The sequence below is a fragment of the Phlebotomus papatasi genome, chromosome 3, assembly GCF_024763615.1.
Source record: "Phlebotomus papatasi isolate M1 chromosome 3, Ppap_2.1, whole genome shotgun sequence".
In the NCBI taxonomy this organism is placed as follows: domain Eukaryota; kingdom Metazoa; phylum Arthropoda; class Insecta; order Diptera; family Psychodidae; genus Phlebotomus; species Phlebotomus papatasi.
The window spans coordinates 31,252,257-31,271,551 of record NC_077224.1 but is presented as its reverse complement, the minus strand read 5'-3'; the positions used below and the strand labels follow the sequence as shown (position 1 = coordinate 31,271,551).

Here is a 19,295-nt window from a genome sequence, read left to right as displayed (position 1 = left end):
AAGCCCCAGAACCACCTCCCATCATTCCTCCTTTTCAACCACGATGGAAATGTTCCCATCCGGAAGCACAAGGATGAGATGGCTACAAACTTTTGCTTCCTCCATGGGACTCCTGCTTGGACAGTAGTGGATAGAGGGAGAAGGCTTTAATGTACACCGGATAACCAATAAAAGATTTCGGATTGGAAACCAAGATATGAGAATTTATTTTTCATAAAATTTATCATAATTATCACCAGTGTCCGGAATCAAATCAGTGTCATCCAGTATCCGGAATCAAATTTGTAGAGTTGCACTGGATCAATTTTTGCAGGAATTTTGGTGAAGCACTTTCTAATTATTCCTCAAAATCCTTCCCCTCATCCACTATCATGCTCTTCCAATTGTAGTCCTGAATTTTTTGCAGGAATAGCTTTGTAATAAAATCAGCGAGTTTTTTTTAGCACATTCATAGTACTTACGTCAATGTTCTTGGTTACAAATACTCCTGTTCATCCAAACGTATCCATAAGTTTTCCTGAAGTCCTGAAGCTTTTCCAGAAAGAGCTGCTGATCAATGGAATCTAGGATCTTTTGAGCTGCACACCTTCTTCTCCACTCTACCCATTGTTCCTGGTAACAAATTTGTCCTTCCGAGTAATTTCTGCGGTTCTTCTGATGAGCATGTTTTGGTTTCCAGATTATCGCAAAGAAAAACAATTTCTGTACATAAATAACTGCGATAATCACACAAAATTTTTAGGGAAAAACAACATTTTGAGGTTATGTTCACACACTCCGGAATATTGATTCCACTGGGAACAACTTCTGTAGAAAAACACTGCACTTTTGCAATTTTGGAAAATTTTCCACGAACATTCACTAACAACTATCCCAGGGAATTCCAACAAACACTTTTCACACTTTTTCCACCACTCAAATGACGAATTTTCATGAAAAATAATCCCAAGCGAAATGCTGAGAGTAATCTGTCAGAAATTTTTTACAAAAATTAACTCTAGTGTGGAGGCATTTTTTTTAAAAAAATTTTTAAAAAACAGTTTTTTTAAAAAAATTTTTTAAAAAATTTTTTAAAGAATTTTTTTAAAAAATGCTCATAATGTGTAGACAGCTTAAGTCACAAATACGCCAATTCAAAGAAATTCTATGAATTTTAATTTAAAAGGAGTTGAAATAAAAAGAATCGTGAATTATAATTAGATGTTTTCTACTTTCTTTCAGAACGAACAGCAGAAGATGATTCGGACATGCTCATGGAGCCTGATGAATTTCACGACACTTCCATAATACCAGCCGTCCTCTTTGCACATCACACAACACATGCAGCCGAATCTGGCTTCCATCCGATTGTCAATCCCGAATACACAACTTTATCTTATCCATCACCCTCATCGTCCTCCCCTCCGTCATCATCATTGGAAGCTGATGCTCCAGCATCTGAGGCTCAGAATTACTTTCAATCGTACTTTAGAAACACAGTGCCACCTCTAGGACACTCTAGGCCATATTTCAGTGCTGGTCATCACCGTGGTGAGGGTAGTTCAGGATCCCGCTTCAGTTCACTCCGAAGTGTTGGGAATTTTGATCAGTCAATCCTTGGATCAGGTGACTTTGGTGTAATTCGAGGTGGTACCTTCTACGGTGAGAACGATCCACCATTCCGTGATAGCGGAGACTACTACAATTACTTCCACAAGAATGGCCATCAGCGTCCCCATGCCGCCACCTACGTCCAACGCTATACTTACCCTGAAGAACAATTTGCCAATTTCCGTGATTTTGCCGACATTAATTCACCATCAGACTCAGCATATTCTCAATTTGTGGTGGTATACGCTAATAAAAATTCAACAGAAGCCCATCCCAATCCCAAAAACATCTTTGAGCAACTTGAACTGCTCGATAAGGCTGAAGAGAAGAAGAACAAAGGTCTGAGCAAACATAAAGCCAAACTTGCAGCCACAAAATTGGAGAAGAAGTATAGGAAGAAGCTGAGTCCCAAGGAAGCTGATCTCTTAGAGCCACTTCTGGCCCTCAGCTAAAACACTCACCTCCACCCCATTCCCCTTCATACTCCCGCCCCCTTCCAAAAAAAAATCCATCATTATAATTATCTCTGCATCGACTTAGTGAGACTTAGAGAATTTTTCACCCGACCATACTTCTAAGGTCATCGTAATTCATTTGCACTGTTAGAAAGACAAGAAAGTTTAAGGTCATAGACTCCTCTGAAATAAGAGACTTCATAGATTTAATTATTTTATGTCTCTTTGAAAATATACAGAAATATTGCAAATTCTATTGGATACGAAGAAAAAAGCTGAGATTGTAAAGAATCTCAGCTTTAAACTGAAATTCTAAGAAGCATCATGAGGTTTTAAAAGTACCAAGAGTTACCAGAAACCCCAAAGACTACCTTTTTATTTTTTATCTTCTCACGAGAAATGCTTAAATTTCTTACTTAAACTTGAAGAATGAAAAAATATGCATGATGCTATTCTAAGGTATCCAAAAAAAAAAGAAAAAACAAAAATTAGGCTATTTAAAAAAAAATAGAAAATGCTGATTTCTGATTTAGTACAGCGACGATTTGGGAATTAACTGCAAAAAGTATTTTTAACCTTCAAGCGGGCAGATTGGGTCATAGTGACACAAAAGTGGTATATACAGGGTGGCTGAAAAAAAAATGCAACAAATTTCAGAGCGCATAGCTATCAAACCGCTGGTGACATCGGTTTCATATTTTGCACATTGGTAGTTCATTTTATTGGCTAAAAGCCTCCAATAGCATTTTCGGTAATATTATGTAAAACTTTTTTAACTCTTTCCGGACCACAACATATCCAGCGAACGAATTTCAGTAAAACTCACTTTATTGCAACTCTTAGTGGTCAAATATGATACTTTTACAGAGAAAGAATTTTTTCCTCCTCTGGGAAATTGGAAAACTCATGGGTACTCTCGTCCCCAAAAGAACGCAAGGGATACAAACAAACTTCAATTTTCCCAAAGCCAATATTATCGATTTTGTAAACTATTTGTGCGTGTCAAAGGACTCCTGTACGATGTTGATAACTAAAACAAGGTGAATTATTGACCAGTATCTTGTGGGATGTCCAGGAAGTGCTAAAAAAGACACCTAGCTCTTGCTTGTAAACAGATTCCTCATAATATTTTACACATAACACTTTAAATTACATTTCTTTCAACACGATGTTATTGTAGACATATTAAGCTTTCTCAAAAGCATAAAAGACACTTTCTAGACAATCAGAATTCACCAAAATTAGGAAGAATAGGAAAAACTTCCTTGAAAGCAATCTCCCTCGCTGCCAAATGTAAAAATTATCGGCCATATTGGCAAAAATGTCGCTCCTGCTTGGAATTTTCTTACAAGGTTGGTGTCAAAAAGCAAATGGCGGACATTGGCGGGATAACCTTACATTTGACCTCTAGACTTTTGTGGATGAGAGTACCCATAAAGTTTGAACAAGGTTTTTGAAAAATTAAGAAAAAATTGTTTTTCGAATTTATGTAATCTGTAATTGTTAGTTATCATACTTATTGGCCCCGAGAGGTTTTTCCTTATTCTGGTCTAGAAATATCAAAAAAGTCACAATACCTCCAAGGAAGTAGAAAATCGAAAATTCACGATTTTTGACCAAAAATATCTAAGCTCAGGAGTTAATTGGGATCCTGCAAAAAATATCCTATATTTGGACATCCTTATACTTTGTACTTATCCAGAAGAATCGGATTTTTATAGATTCTAGATAGTCTAAAAGAATTGTTGTTTCCATGGGTACCCAGTGTCCCAAAGGAGACGAAAGACTTAAACCGTAATGGAACTCAAAAGTGACGATTTAATGTCACTATATATTGCAGGAAATGCGGAAGCAGCTGTCGTTAGGGCTCTTCAAAACCCTGAATGTAATTAAACTTTCCGTTTTTCGAAGCATGACTTCGTACAGGGATACTAGAAGATTTTTAAAATGCTTTGGTGGAGGTCTAAAAAAATTGCTTCATTGCTAGTCATCGTTCTTAAAGTGAAGAAGCAAATTGAACAAAATCTGTGTCACATCTGCAAACAAACGATCTCTGAGACGCATACATCGCAAATAACCGTGAAATAAATATTGTTAAAGGATCTCTATATGAAGCCTTAAAAATCCTGAAAAGGACGAGATTTCATCGATCCTCAAAAAAAAAGTTATACTCGATCGACGAAGGAGTAAATTCGCTTGCACGTTCATGGTCAGTTTCAGAATTGTCATCTTTTCTGATAAGTAAAATTTTCAATTGAGCAATTGATGTGCAAACAAAATAATTGTGTCTATCTGAAGGAAAGATCATACGATAATTTAGATGTTCTAATGACCACCGGATGTCAAGGACCACCTTATTTGAAGGTCTGGACTTCCTTGGAGACAAATTATCGCTTTTCACTCGGGTTTTTAGGCTATACCGTCAAAACGAATGCTAATGTTTGTCTGGAAATTGTCCTGGAAGGAGTGTTGGAGTCGTGGACAAACAAAAATTTTAGTAAGAAGAAATGGAAGTTCGATCAAGACTCGACAACGTCTCAGAAATCACGCTCCGAATAAGATTTGGCTAAAAAAAATGTTGCGTACTTCATTTTGGGAAAACAATGGCCTCCACAATTCTTAAATGTAAAATCGTTAGACTTATCCAAAAGAGGCATTTTGTTGGTCAAGGCTATGACTAAAAAGTAGCAAAGTGTCGATGAGCTGAAAGGATCCCCTCCTTGTGAATATAGCAGGACATTCAAAAGGCTGACATTCGTGCAAACTGCGATAGCACTTCCGACAGACTTAAGACCATAATTAAGTCAAAATAAGATCGTATTGAACAAAACCGATAATATTCTAAAATTTTGATGTAATTTCTACTATTTTGTCTTTATTTCAAAAAAGTTGAACAAAAAATGAGGATAATATAGCGCTTTAGTTTGTTGCATTTTTTTTTCAGCCACCATGTATTTTGATAATTTTAAAATTTGTTCTATTGAATGTTAAACAAGTAGCTAAAATTTGTCTTTGTTACAAAATGAAGATTTTGTGCAATTTATTTATTTATTTTATTTATTTATTTTTTGAAGTGATTAAATGAGAACTTTTTTTATATAGACATCAAAAAATATCTCAATTTCGATCTATCGACAATTTTAAAATTGTTAACCGATTTTTATCACATGAAGCATTTTCGAAATATCATTCGAAGCTCTAAACCGCCATGAGCATTTCTGGAACCGTGCAAAAATTGATTTTTTTTTTAATGTAAATATTATCAGCCTATTTACATTGGGCAATACTTCTTCTAACTTTATCATACGGCATGCCCTATAATGCCGTGTTTCATTGCATAAATTACAAACAAGAGATAAATGAGATTGTTGTAGTTCTCCAGGAACGATATGATGTCGAATATAGAATATAGGAAAATCGAATAGGATAAAAATCCAATAAGAAAAATTACAATAGGAAAAATTAAAAGCATTTGGTAAAGACCCAAGATAGAATTTAAAGAATTTTTGTTATTTGCTCGGTCAACAGTTACCAAACCATTGAAAAGCATTGAGCTTGATACGAACTTTTTTGAGTCTTTTTGAGTCTTACGAACCAGCACGGTGATTACACAGAAAAAATTACTTCGTCAAATTGTTCGGAAATATTTGTGAATACTGGTGACGTACGAAATACTCACGGAGCATATAATCCACTAAAAGGTTTGTAAAAGTTTGTACTTTTTCACTAACACTGTTCATAACATGATCACTTGACAAGCATATTTTGTTTATTTACATTTGTTCGTACATTTTTGTATATTTGTCAAAACATTACAAACAAATGATAAAATTTTAAGAACATTTTTTTTCTATGCTTACGAAGATTTACAAACACATGTTCGTAAAAGAACAAAAAGTGCTCGTCAAATGATCATGTTACAAACAATTTTTGTGATAAAATCACAAACTTTTGCGAATTTATTTGTGGCTTACACGCTTCACGAGTATTTCGTAAGTCCCCTGTAGAAATTCACAAACATTTACGAACAATTTTACGAAATATTTTCTTTCTGTGTAGTTATTTATAAATAGTTCTTCTAACGGGAAAAAAGAAAAAGATTTTGACATTGGATTGTTACTGGAGATGAAAGAGGGATACACTAAAAAGAGGGATATCAGAAATGTTAAGAGCTTAATTTTCTGTGTCTTTAGAAGGCCACAGATACGAAATATCCAAATGGAACATTCAACGACCCACCCCTTGTCACTCCTTCCGATTACTACACTGAGAGAAATCCGAAAAAGTTAAAATAACATTCCGGAAATGTTTATTTTACCCTGCAGTATTGATCCAAAATCGGTGTAAATATTATGCTTTTTAGGTGTATTAGGGGTTAAAGTTACCCCTCTTTAAGTTAATTTTACACTTAAAAAGGTGTAAAATTAACATTTAAAAATGTTGATATATTTTTACACCTAAAAAGTGTTAAAGTTATGAGGAAAAAAAGTTAATCGCACCCCCGTTTTTTTCTCAATGTACTTGTTTGTGATCAATAGACTCATGACCTGAAAGATCTGTCCTTCTATTCGTATTTAGAAGTCATAAATTCGATCGATTCTTGAATTGAACCAAATGGCCCCTACACACTATAAGAAGTTTTCATTAATGGCAAATCATTTATACAGTTGTATAGGAAAAACTGTCAAATTTCGACAATGATTCCAAATATGGACATAAATTTTCCTAAAAATTGACATCAAAATTTCGCATTTTGAAATAAATTAATAAATTATTTTCTTCGATTAATAGGCAAATTACAATTTACTTCAAAATTGTAAATTCTGACAAAGATTTCTCAGGTGGAAAAGCTGCAAAAAAAAAGGAAGAAGTGAGTGTAGGGAGTGAAAGGTTAGCGATTGAAACGTGAGTGACATATGGGCTGATCACGCCGATTAATCTCCGATATCGCTGATATTAAAAAAAAAAACTAAATAAAATAAATAAATAATTGTCATCTTTGCAGCAAATTGAAATTCAAGTCCTTTGGGACCACATTCTGCCCGCCCGAAGGTTAAGAAGTAATTTTTGCTACTACTGATTTCAAAATAGTTTGCCTGATTATTTGTTTTTACCTATAATTGATTCGTTTGTAGAAATAAATATTATTCTATCGGCAAATTAATCGTAAAACGACAACATATTCGAATTCATAAAATTTTGTCTTGGAATACTAAATATTTGAGTACAAATATTACAGTATTTCCCTATATGAAACGCACCAAAAAATGCCATTTAAGTTTTGTTTTTTTTATAAATTAACATTCTGTCGACTGTTAAACTTTCTGTCTTTCTTACCAGCAAGGGATTAAAAATTAAACAAATATCTCAACAAATGAGAGAGATAAAAATCTTCAATGACATGCATTGCTAAAGAAATGAGATATACTACAAATGGAAGGCAGAGTTTAGAGAAAGAAAAAAAAAGAAAACTGTGATCCAGGGACTTTGAAATGTAACCTTTTATAAAAAAAAAAAATAGACAACAAAAAGGATTTCCAACGGAATTTAAGAAATTGGAAAAGAAATTTTTAATAATTTGATTCGTGTGTGTTTTTTTTTTAAATACCTTTGCAAAAAGTGGTGCCTTAAAAAAATATTATTTTTAAATAAAGAAAAAGAATAATGTTGATTTGTATTGAGGAAAGTGTACTTGAACATTATATTTCCTTATTCATTTTCCATTTTTTTTTGTTGTTTCTATAATTTCTCAAAGACAGTATATAGAGTTTTCTCTGATTTTCTACCTTTCTTTCATGACAAATATTCTAAGTAATAATTAAATTCTTAATTGTAATTATAATGTATAATGTAGTAGTTTGTAAAAAGCAAATCTAGTTTGTAAGAGTTCGTTTTACATTTAATAAATTTTAATATTTTATTTTATAGTAAAATACTTTTTTTATTTTTTTGTTTCATGATTATCTCGTATTTCTTTTTACCTCTTTTTCGTCCAGATTTTCTATATATTTAATAGGTTTCTCTTTAGTTTCTATGCAGAGTTTTCACCACGTTGGTGCTTTTTTTCTTCTTTTTTTGAATCTATGCAAAGTATTCATTTCTAAATATTCTAATAATCACTATTTATACAAAATAAAATACACAGGAAATATTACAAAAGATAGTTAAAATCCTAATAAAAGGAAGGTACAACACAAAATACACGACACAAAAAAGCATCAATACATTATGCTTTCTTCCTACCATCTAATGTTTTTTTTTGTTTTTTTTTCTACATCTTTCATCTTGTTCAAGTGCAAAAATTGTTATAGAGTTTATGGAACAAAACTAATATGTGCTTCTCATACTCATAACTCTCCTTTCACTTTTTCATTTTCTTAATACCTCCATTAATAATCTTTCTTAATTAATTGCTTTATTATCAATAGATTTCAAATTGTGGCAGGTAACTCCGGGAAGAATTCCCTTTCCATCGTATGTGTACATAATTTTATTTTATTTATACTTCTTTTTTTTTCTTTCAAATAGCCATACACATACATTTTAAATTAATAATAATAAATTTGTGGAAATATCTTTTTATTAATAATATTTAAAGTGTTGCTTCCGCATCATTTTTATCCCACTAATGTGATGCTTAAATATACACATTTTCAGCGCGTAAATATTACGTTAAGTAGCTTTTCAGTGTATGGTTTCATTTCTTGTTTTGTGTGTGTGTTCAATTCTAAAAAAAAAAGACAACAACACTCTCTAAGAAAATGAGATTTTGATTAAAAATTTAAAAAGAAACACCGTCTAGAGACGAATTAGACTGCTTTGTAAGTAGATTACAATGTTAAGTTGAATTAATCATTACTAAATCACCTACTTATCTTATGATTAAATACAGTGAATTTTACATAATATCATTACGTCTACATTTCCTTATAAATAATGTAAGAATAAGTGATTGAGGAAAGTAAAAAAGAGAGTTTGGGAATAATCTTCTGCGTAAACCGGTGGACTTTTCTCATTTTAAAAAGGTCAAGAGATGTTGTGGCTTTCGCCTGTGAGTTTGACGTAAAAGAAAAAAATACAGTACGTTGCATAATTGTTCAGAAATTTTGAATTTGAACATTGCTTGTTATAAAAGTAAAATATCTAATATTATCCTTGCCTGGGATTCCTTGACATGACCGTAATATCTATCCAATTCTGGACTTAGTAGATAGTTATTCGGCTCATTGAAAAAGTTTCACTTAAAAATCATTTTAAACCACGCCCTTTTTCAAAAATCATAAATACCGATTAACGCTGACATTTTCAAATTTTCAAAATGGTTAATAAAAGAATTTTGTTGAATTCGAGCGATGAGGAACTACTACAAATTAATTTCAGGCTAATTTGGATTATTACACTTGTCTCAAGAAACATATATTTTTAAACAAAATTGCAAATGAATTGAATTCAATTTCATGGTTTTATTTGTTTCTTTTTGTCAACCCGCGCGGCCATCGCCGTCTTCAGGTTTGTTAAAAACGAAAAAAAAAAAGAGAAAAGAAAACATCGGTATACCCATTGCCTCTTTAAGAAGATTCTTACGTCTGTATTTTCAGCACCATAGGGCTCTTGTTTATATCTGCTCTTCTCACAAAAAAAAGTTTGCCAAAAGAATTGCAAATTTAGTAAATTAATCAGCCTTGTACTTGAAGGTTCTCATATTGACAGAAAAATATATAATTTGGATCAATTGCAAAAAAGATCTTCTTTGGCTACAAACTTTGAAGGTCAAAGTTTGTCATGATTTATAAATTTTACTTCTGTTATAAATTGCAAAAAAATCTGCAATTTCATTCGGTCTTTTTTTTCAAGTTTAGTAAAATTTTTGCACGAAAATTCGTAAAAGAACAAAAACAATCTAAAAATTAGTTTGTTAAGGTGCAATTTGTATACTCTTAGTGAGCTACAAGACTTTGCTTTTAAGATTTGTGGCTGAACTATATTGTTTGACTTCTATAATTCCTTTTTAGACAAGTCTGGGATTAGTTGTTAAGGATTTGAAAGCCTTGAGGATCTGGGCCAACCCTCAGGTCTAAAACCGTTATAATAGCACAAAATTACAAACACTGAGAGAAATCCGAAAAAGTTAAAATAACATTCCGGAAATGTTAATTTTACCCTGCAGTATTGATCCAAAATCGGTGTAAATATTACCCTTTTTAGGTGTATTAGGGATTAAAGGTACCCTTTTTCATGTTAATTTTACCCTTAATAATATGTAAAATTAACATTAAAATATGTTGATATATTTTTACACCTAAAAAGTGTTAAATTTATGAGGAAAAAATGTTAATCGCACCCTCTTTTTTCTCAGTGAATTCATCTTTTAAATATAATCTGTATTACAGTCGTGCCCTCAATTACAAGGTCAGAGTGGTTTTTTTTATTTTTTTTAGCTGATAGATAAACTATTCAGGAATATATATACCATAAAAATTTCAGAAACCAATTCGAAATATTTCTGTAGATACAGGAACGAGAGCAAAGAACACCGAACAGATTTGCAAACGTTCGGGCGAACATCTAAAATTTGAAGCGTGTTTTCTCCACTAATCATTTTTATGATTTCTTCGAATTGGCGGGAACGATTAAGAGAAAATTTATTGACTGAATTAAATGAGTGAAGTGAAGACTGATTCGTCTTCAGCTATTAAATTCCCTTCTAGTCGAATTATAAGAACTGTTGAAAACCTATTATTGTATGTTTTAAAGCACGCTAAAATCAACATTTTAACCAAACATGCATGCTCTTTTATGGCCTCTACACATTGGGAGCAATTTTTGTCAAAAATTGCTTTTTTGAAGGAAATTCCCTGCAGCGTTGCAGGGGGAAACGTCAAATTTCTGTCAAAAACGCAATTTTTGACGAAAATTGCTCCCAATGTGTAGAGGCCTTTAAAGAAACAACTCTGGAAAACAGTTCATATTTCACGATTTTCTTTGGGTTTTCTTAGTTTAACTATGAAACACACTTATGAAAATTAAAAAAAAAAATTGATTATATTTTTCAGATAAGAATTACGAACTCTCGGAAATTAGGGACTACTTTGACTAGGAGAGACTGGGGCAAAACGAAAATTTCAATATTCACTATTTTCTAAAATAAAAGAGACTGAGGCTTGAAATTTTTATTATAGATAGCCTTCATGAACCTTCTTAAATTTACAAAGTTTCAAGGGATTCGAGGAAGGATTATGTAAAATAAAAAATAATGAAATTTTGAGCCCTATTTTTGGAATATTTGGCTTACAGAGAAAAATTATTTTCGACAAAGTTGTAGAGAAATAAATTTCCTATAAAAATATGTCCATTTGATATTTCTAACGTTTGCGAGAGTAAAACGTCACAAATTATCCGAATACTGACAAAATTTGCTCCAGCAATTTTGAGAATCTCAACAAAATCGATTTTTATAAAATGATTCAAAAATCACATTTCTTTCGAGATAGAGGAAAATAGTCTTCGTCAATGTTGTAGAGCAGTAAATTTCCTATAAGAATATGCTCATTATAAAACGTTTAAGTTTTCTCAGAGCTCGTGAAAGAATTAAATATTCGTTTTGACAAGTTTTGCCCCAGTCTCCCCTATGTGCTTCACTTATATGTAGATGACAGATTTCATGAAATTTCACCGTATGTCTCCATCCATCATCAGACGGAAAAACGTAAAATTTCATGAAATTTGCCATATCTTCACTAAACTACTCATTAATCCGCCATTTTGTGTTATATTTCTCTGAAAAAAAAAATTTAAGCACTTTACCAAAAATTTCACGATTAGTCGTTTCTTTTTTTTTTCAAAAAAATACGAAAACAGCTCACTTTTGCCCTCTTAATTAAACAGCCTTAAATTTGAGGTTTTAAATTACCTACTTTATGTATTTCCGGTATTTCCATTTGTACCTCTTTACATGAAAATTTAAAAAAATATATTTTGAAACTATCATGTATGTTAATTCTTTAACAGTATGGCAATATCATATGACTAATTTAAAATCTTTATTTGTTAAATTTAGAAAAATTAATCGAAAATCAGATCCATATCAGTTACTAAGATCTTCAGGAATCTTCTAGCAATGGCCATCCGATGCACACTGGATTTTAATGTTCTCCTGCTCCAAAATTTACCACGAAAATTTGTCCTATTGGTGACATCCTGAATTTTCTTCAGACACATAAATGTTGGCAAAGGTATAGCGAGGAGAACAGGGGCTACAAGACTTTAAGCCTTTAAGGATGATTGGGTCATACGTGATACATAGAAAAAAAATTTTCCTGATTACCTAAAGTAATTTTTTTCTAATGTTTGTACATAATCGTAAAGTAGAAGGTTATAGGAATCTAGTAGGATATTTTTTGCAAATCTCAAACTATTTGCTATGTAGTAAATATTTAAGCTTAAAAGTGACGAATTTTCAAACTATACTATTGATTACTGATTTTTATAACTTTTTAATATTTCTAGATATTTAAGCAAAAACTTCCTGGCATTAGAAGCTGTAATAAAACGATATGTAATATTACTGCTCGAACTTAAAGAGACAGCAGTATACACTTTTTTCAACTTGGGACGTGGATAGAGGACAAACGGTAAGAGATATCGACTTCTGGTCTTCGACGACCCCCCATAAGTCAACATTATTATGTAGGACAGTTTTTTTTTTCTTTTTTCTCGACACCCTCTTTGTCCTCCAAAATCATGTATTTTAGTTTATTTTTTTCATTAGAACGAAAACTTCGTTCATAGAGGCCAAAAATATACCGAATCAGACTCTGTTTCAAAGGTTAAATGCAATACGTTTCACAAATTTTGTTTACTGGTTTAATTTTTATTGTTGATCTTCAGTCCGTAAAGTGTCTTGTCCTTAAAAGATTAAGAAATAAAAAAAAAAAACAAAAAATGAAAGAACAGTAAGATATAGATCGTTTGAAAGACATTTTCATCTAAAAAAATCGCATTTGATGACTTTTGAAATATCTTTTATCCTATTAGTTTTCCAAAGAGTTCAAAATTACAATTTGGATTAAAATATCCTTGATTGTTTTTATACAAACGTTATACAAAATTAACTTTTAAAAGCTGTTAATGGGTTTTTTTGGAGGATCTTTGGGAAAGCTTTCGAACAAATTTTCTTAAAGAAATGTATACAATAGGAAAACCTGAATAAATAGTAGTTTGGTCAATATTATTTCTAAAAGGAAAACTAAAACACCCCACTGCCTAATTCTACCCCTGGCTAATCTTCTCCAGTCTCCCTTACCGCCTTAGAAGAAGTTTAGAGAATTCTTCAAACTTTCCACATCTGCTCAAAATAATCAAAATCGGTTTAGCATTGAATTTTTGACGAACTTTTTAAACAAACTTTTCTTAAAAGTTTTAGTTAAGATCCTATCTCATTTATGACTTGTAAAGAGCATTTTAATTTAATTTTTGACCCATTTCCCAGAATTTTCTTCAATGAAAAGTCTTCTTAGTGTCTTCAGCAAGCTTTCAACATATCTGCCACGTTCATTTGGATTTGTGTTTAAATTAGAACATAAGAACAATTTTCTTTATCGGAATTTCTACTCAAAAACAAACGTATGTGGGAATGTTTTAGAGAATTTTAGGTTTAAATATTCTCTTTAGAAATAAAACTTTAATATAAACTTTTGATCTTAAGAACATTTCTTTTAGAAAAGTAATCTCATGGTTAAGTATAATTTTCTCCAAGAAAAGCCAATCAGATTCATGAACACGTTCTTGGATGGATCAAAGGACAGAATTTTCAAAGTGGAATTTTTCCATAGGGGAGACTGGGGCAAAAAGTCACAAAACGGATATTTTATTTTTTTACAAGCTACTCGAGCACTTCAAAAATTTCTAATTAGCGCAATTTTATAGGAAATTTACCGCTCTACAACTTTGTGAAAGTGATTTTCCTCTATTTTGTAAGGAAATACGTTTATCGAGCCAGTTTTCTAAAAGGTAATTTTGTGACTATTCTCAAAAATGCTGGGGCAAATAGTACCAGACATTGGGTATTATCATATTTTGATTCGCTTCATTACAGGCTTCCGTAAATTTGAAAAAATACATAGAGGACATATTTTCATAGAAAATTTATTCATCTACATCTTTGTAAAACGCCGTTTTATCTGCGAGAAAAGTAAGAAAACGAGAAAAGCGCTTTTCAAGCTATTTTAGAAAAAAAAAACACTCAAAAGACTGCAAATCGTTTGACCAATGCAAACAACAAGCGGCGAGACATTGTAATGACGTTTCTTTTCGCCGTGAGACATCAGAAATTGCTTCGCTTTTTTCTTACTTTTTGCTCCATACCTTTTGTTACTTTTTACCCCAAGTGGCCATTTTTAATAAAAGGATTTCTGGAGAAAAGAACTTTTGTGAAATTCTAAAATATATAGCGGATTCGTATTCAAAAAATTTAAATTATTTAGAAAGTATTCACCAGTGAATCAATTTTGGAAAATATGTAGGTAATAATTGATATCTTCTGCAAGGAAAATATTTCAAAAATAGGGCTCAAAAATTTCGAATATTTTTTATTTTCTAAATTCCTTGTTCGAACTCTAAGAAACTTACGATATTGAAGAAGGTCTATGGAGGCTATCTATAGAAAAAAAAATTTGAGCCGCTATCTTTTTTACCTTGGATGATATTGAATTTTGAATTTTCCGATTTGTTACTTTTTGCCCCAGTCTCCCCTAATACCTAAAGCTTTATGGTTCTAGTAAAAGATTTTATTGAGTAAAATTTTCTTCAGAGGATAATCCATAAAAATATTCTCTTAAAATACCAACTGGCATTTTAAATTTGACCCTCTTCTTACTAAAAACTCTGGGATGGCCCTTGCGTTTAGGTTTGTCCTGAATGTAGAAATCATAGAACCCTAAACATTCCTATTCAACCCAAATTACTCCTCAAACTCGAAAACAAAAATTACCAGGCCAAAAAGTCAAAAATATGAGAAAACTAAAAGTATTTAAATGAATGAGCAGAACGTGAGATTTTACTCAATCTTACTGAAATGCCAAGCGAGGTAAGTAAAATAAAATTTTGAACTATTCATAATGCTTTGAATAAATAAACAAATAGTAAACAAAACATTTTCAAATTAATAAAAAGAAAATCTACAAAAAAAAAAACTTAATTTATTGACGATTCCTGACGATTTTTTTCATACATTTGAAATTTGACGAATACACAAAACATTTCGTTTTAAAATAATTAGAACATAAATTCATTTCTTTTTTAATGAAAATCACAATAAAAAAAAGTATTCAAAAAAAAATTAAAAAGAAATAAAGAACACGATTTCTTGTTATTTCGCTTTTTTGATTTTTGAAGGGTAAGTGTGCCAAATTTCGGCATAGTTGCATGCAAGCGTCTGAGTCTCAAGTTTAAAATGTAATATTTTAAATACAAATTGATTTTCTTTATTTCTTTCTTCTTAAAGACTGTTGCTTGGTTAATACGTTTTAAAATGAATAAAAATATAGACATAGCTTTGGTGCTCTATTTCGGCCACCTTCATTCTCATGGTTCCTCGCCCTTTGGGAATTCTTCCAATATCTTTTTCACGTCATCTCGTTTGTCGAATCTACATTTTTTTGTTATTCTTTTGCATTGTATAATCTCTAGAGTACGTAAAATCTAAAATTTCATGGAAATTCGAGGAACAAAAAAGGTGGCCGAAATTGCAAGCTGGCCGGAATTTGGCACACTTACCCTAAATCTCCTCTAAAATAATATAGTGTAATTTTCTTTTCTGAAAATTTGCAACGTACTGTTTTTTTTTCTGAATATAAATTTTAACTGAACTTACACTTTGGAAAATTCAGTGTGGAATCGGCAGGACAATCACGAATGTATTCCTTATTAGTGCATCAGCTGCAGATGATCCTTCATTTGTTCAGCATTGGCAAAGAATACCTTACACTTGGAACATTTCCATTCTGTTGGCATCCTATGAGCCTCCATACACTTAATCGATGCAAAATGACTGCGATGTGGAGTAGCGCATAAGCGACATTTGTACACAATTGCCTGACTTTCCATCTTTTGAGATTGCTCTCCCATTTCCTCAGCAGAAATCTCCATTGTTTTGGGTTCAATTTCATCAGCATCAATATATTCCTCCATAAATTCCTCATCATCTTCATCATAGTTGCCATCATCTTCTTCTCCAACACTCTCTTCTGCCTCCTCATCTTCCTCATCCAGTTCTTCCACATCCCCGTCTTCCTCCTCAATATCATCCTCCTCATCATCTTCATCATCTGTTCCAACAACTTCTTCGAGTAATTGACTGTCTTGTGGATCAGACTTCTTAATAATCTCTTCACCAACATCTTCCGATTGACTTTCTTTGACCACAGGTACCGGCGACGGAGAGTTTCCCTTGATTTCTTCATTTCCAATTGTTGCAGCTCCATTGATAAAATGTGATGTCACATGCCTCCTCAATTCAGTCGATGTCTTAAAGAACACCTGACACAGATCACATGAATGCTTCTCACCCTCCTCCTTCTCCTCATTTTCACTCATCTCTGGCGAACTCTCTGAATTCCTCTCCTCAGCCATGACTTCTTCAGAAACAACTTCTTCAGCCACAACTTCCTCTTCCACAACTGACGTTGTTTCTTCTTCCTTTACCCCACGACTCTGAGACTCTGAACTATTTTCCTGATCATCTTCGTCATCATCCTCCACTTCTTCAATATCATCCTCCGGTCGATCACCTGTATTGTTCAAATGCGTAATCATATGCTGCAACAGTCTCTCCTTTCGCGTAAACATCTTCCCACATATCTCACAGTTCCACTCAAAAGTTGTCGATGGTTTCTGATTCTTGGCATGACCCATCTTATGCTCAATCCACTCAATGTGCGTCTCAAAGACCTTGGAGCATGCACTGCATTCGCGCTCCTTCTCAATAAACACCCCCGGATTCACCGCCTCGCGATTCATGCGTGACTCATTGCGCTTGTGCACCTCCACAATGTGCCGCCGGAGATTGTTGGCACTGGCAAATTTGGAACTGCAATAGGGACATACAGGTGGCTTCGACGGCAGGGGCCTGAAGCGTTTGGCACGACTCGGTGGCAATGTTCCCGGTTGCCAAATATTTCCCGGATCAGTCACCTGCCGACCATCTGGTGATCGGAAGTGCCAACCACGATGGACCTAAAGACAAAATGTTCGAATTTTTCTTTTAATAAAAACCATATTTTAGAAGCTATTATAAGGAACTTGAATTTGGAAATTAAAGTTTTTACACTGAGAAAAAAAGAGGTTGCGATTAACTTTTTTTCGTCACAACTTTAACACTTTTTTGGTGTAAAAATATATCAACATTTTTTAATGTTAATTTTACACCCTTTAAGGGTAAAATCAACATGAAAGAAGGGTAACTTTAACCCATAATACACCTAAAAAGGGTAATATTTACACAGTTTTCGGATCAATACTGCAGGGTAAAATTAACATTTCCGGAATGTTGTTTTAACTTTTTCGGATTTCTCTCAGTGTAGAAAAGAAATACAGAGACTTTCGAAATTAACATTAAAATTATCGAGATTAACAACATAAAATGGATTTTTTCCTCTTATTGAGAGTTAAGTTGATTTTTTTTTGACAGACGCCTTAAGATGTCTATATATTATTAGAAAATTCCGTCAAAAATGGGCTTGAAAAATTGTACTTGAAAGAAATTGCCTACACTGAGAGAAATCCGAAAAAGTTAAAATAACATTCCGGAAATGTTAATTTTACCCTGCAGTATTGATCCGAAATCGGTGTAAATATTACCCTTTTTAGGTGTATTGGGGGTTAAAGTTATCCTTTTCTCATGTTAATTTTACCCTTAAAATGGTGTAAAATTAACATTAAAAAATGTTGATATATTTTTACACCTAAAAAGTGTTAAAGTTATGAGGAAAAAAAGTTAATTAAATTAACTTAAAAAAAGTTAAATTTTGATTAAAGCTGGTTCAATGTGTAGAGAAGAGACCATTAACGTATTATTACAATTTTTAGCGCGATAAAATATACTTTACGTACCTTTATTGAAAAAAAAGATATTGAAAATTATTTCGTAAAAAATTGTTTTTAAGAAATAATTTTTTAATTTTTTCTAAATTAAAATTTTTTTAATTTTTAATTACCCAGAGAGAAAATACTTCATTATTTTCACACTGCATAATAATACTTTAAAAAGAATCTAATTTTTTTTTTCAATTAACACCAAAAATTTGACCATAGGGTGGAATCAGCACTTCTCGCCAGTGCCCCACTTCTCGCCACTTATATTGAAATCGCTATTTTTCGCGATTTGTGAAATAAATGAGCCACAAAGATCTTTGTATTTTTACTGCTGCTATAGAGTCGAAAAATAGTAATTATTCGTTTTGAATTTACGATTTTCAGCATTTTTTAGAGTAATATTTTAAGCAAGCGTATTGAATCCAATATTTCTTACCAAATATAGTAAGTGTCATAAAATTTTCATCAAGCAAAAAATATCTTTTTGGATAAATAATTTGTATATTGAAAATTTAATTACACTTGTGGAATACATAAAATTTGTATTTAGTCAATTAATATTTCATTTTATATTATTTTTATATAAAAATGAGGCATGGCGAGAAGTGGTAATATTCTGGAATTGATTTTACCACCTGTCGCCATCTCATTTCAATAGGCGACGCTAACTTTACTTCGTAGATTCTCAGTTGTCAAATTTGCATTGTTTACTTTCTGCAATAGATCTATAATTTGATTTCTCTAAGAAAAGTGGAAGAAAATCGTTTAAAGTGAGTAGAGGAGACTGGGGCAAAACTTGTCAAAAACACATATTTAATGCTTTCACAAGCTCTGAGAAAACTTAAACGTTTTATAATGAGTATATTCTTATAGGAAATTTACTGCTCTACAACATTGCAAAAGACTATTTTCCTGTATCTCGAAAGAAATGTGATTTTCGAATCATTTTCTAAAAGTAGATTTTGTGGAGATTCTCAAAATTGCTGGGGCAAATTTTGTCAGTCTTCTGATAATTTGTGACGTTTTACTCTCACAAACGTTAAAAATATCGAATAGACATATTTTTATAGGAAATTTAGTCCTCTACAACTTTGTCGAAGATAATTTTTCTCCATCTTAACGAGAAATGTGCTCAAATTGAGCTAATCAGTATTGATATTT

At 32.2% G+C, this 19,295-nt stretch overlaps 2 protein-coding genes across 15 annotated transcripts in view; one reads left to right on the top strand and one right to left on the bottom strand.

Moving 5' to 3' along the window:
- The window catches only part of LOC129805281 (uncharacterized), a 69,558-nt gene extending 61,580 nt beyond the window's left edge, over positions 1-7,978 (top strand). Inside the window, exons 2-3 of one of the 9 annotated variants that reach the window (XR_008752074.1) lie at positions 1,222-2,169; positions 7,461-7,579. Coding sequence is in view for 8 of the 9 variants with exons in the window: in XM_055853088.1 (XP_055709063.1) it covers positions 1,222-1,978; positions 7,386-7,458 (830 nt within the window). In the remaining variant the exon portion in view is untranslated. Of the gene's footprint in view, positions 1-1,221 lie in introns of all 9 variants that reach the window. The other 8 variants (XM_055853090.1, XM_055853088.1, XM_055853095.1 and 5 more) reach the window with 8 other exon arrangements.
- The window catches only part of LOC129805264 (zinc finger protein hangover), a 33,558-nt gene continuing 21,818 nt past the window's right edge, over positions 7,556-19,295 (bottom strand). For 2 of the 6 annotated variants that reach the window (XR_008752070.1, XR_008752073.1), the window contains exons 7-8: positions 15,916-17,276; positions 7,556-8,772 (exon numbers count right to left, since the gene is read on the bottom strand). Coding sequence is in view for 2 of the 6 variants with exons in the window: in XM_055853047.1 (XP_055709022.1) it covers positions 15,969-17,276 (1,308 nt within the window). In the remaining 4 variants the exon portion in view is untranslated. Of the gene's footprint in view, positions 8,773-8,792; positions 9,095-15,226; positions 17,277-19,295 lie in introns of those variants that run through there. The other 4 variants (XM_055853047.1, XM_055853048.1, XR_008752072.1 and 1 more) reach the window with 3 other exon arrangements.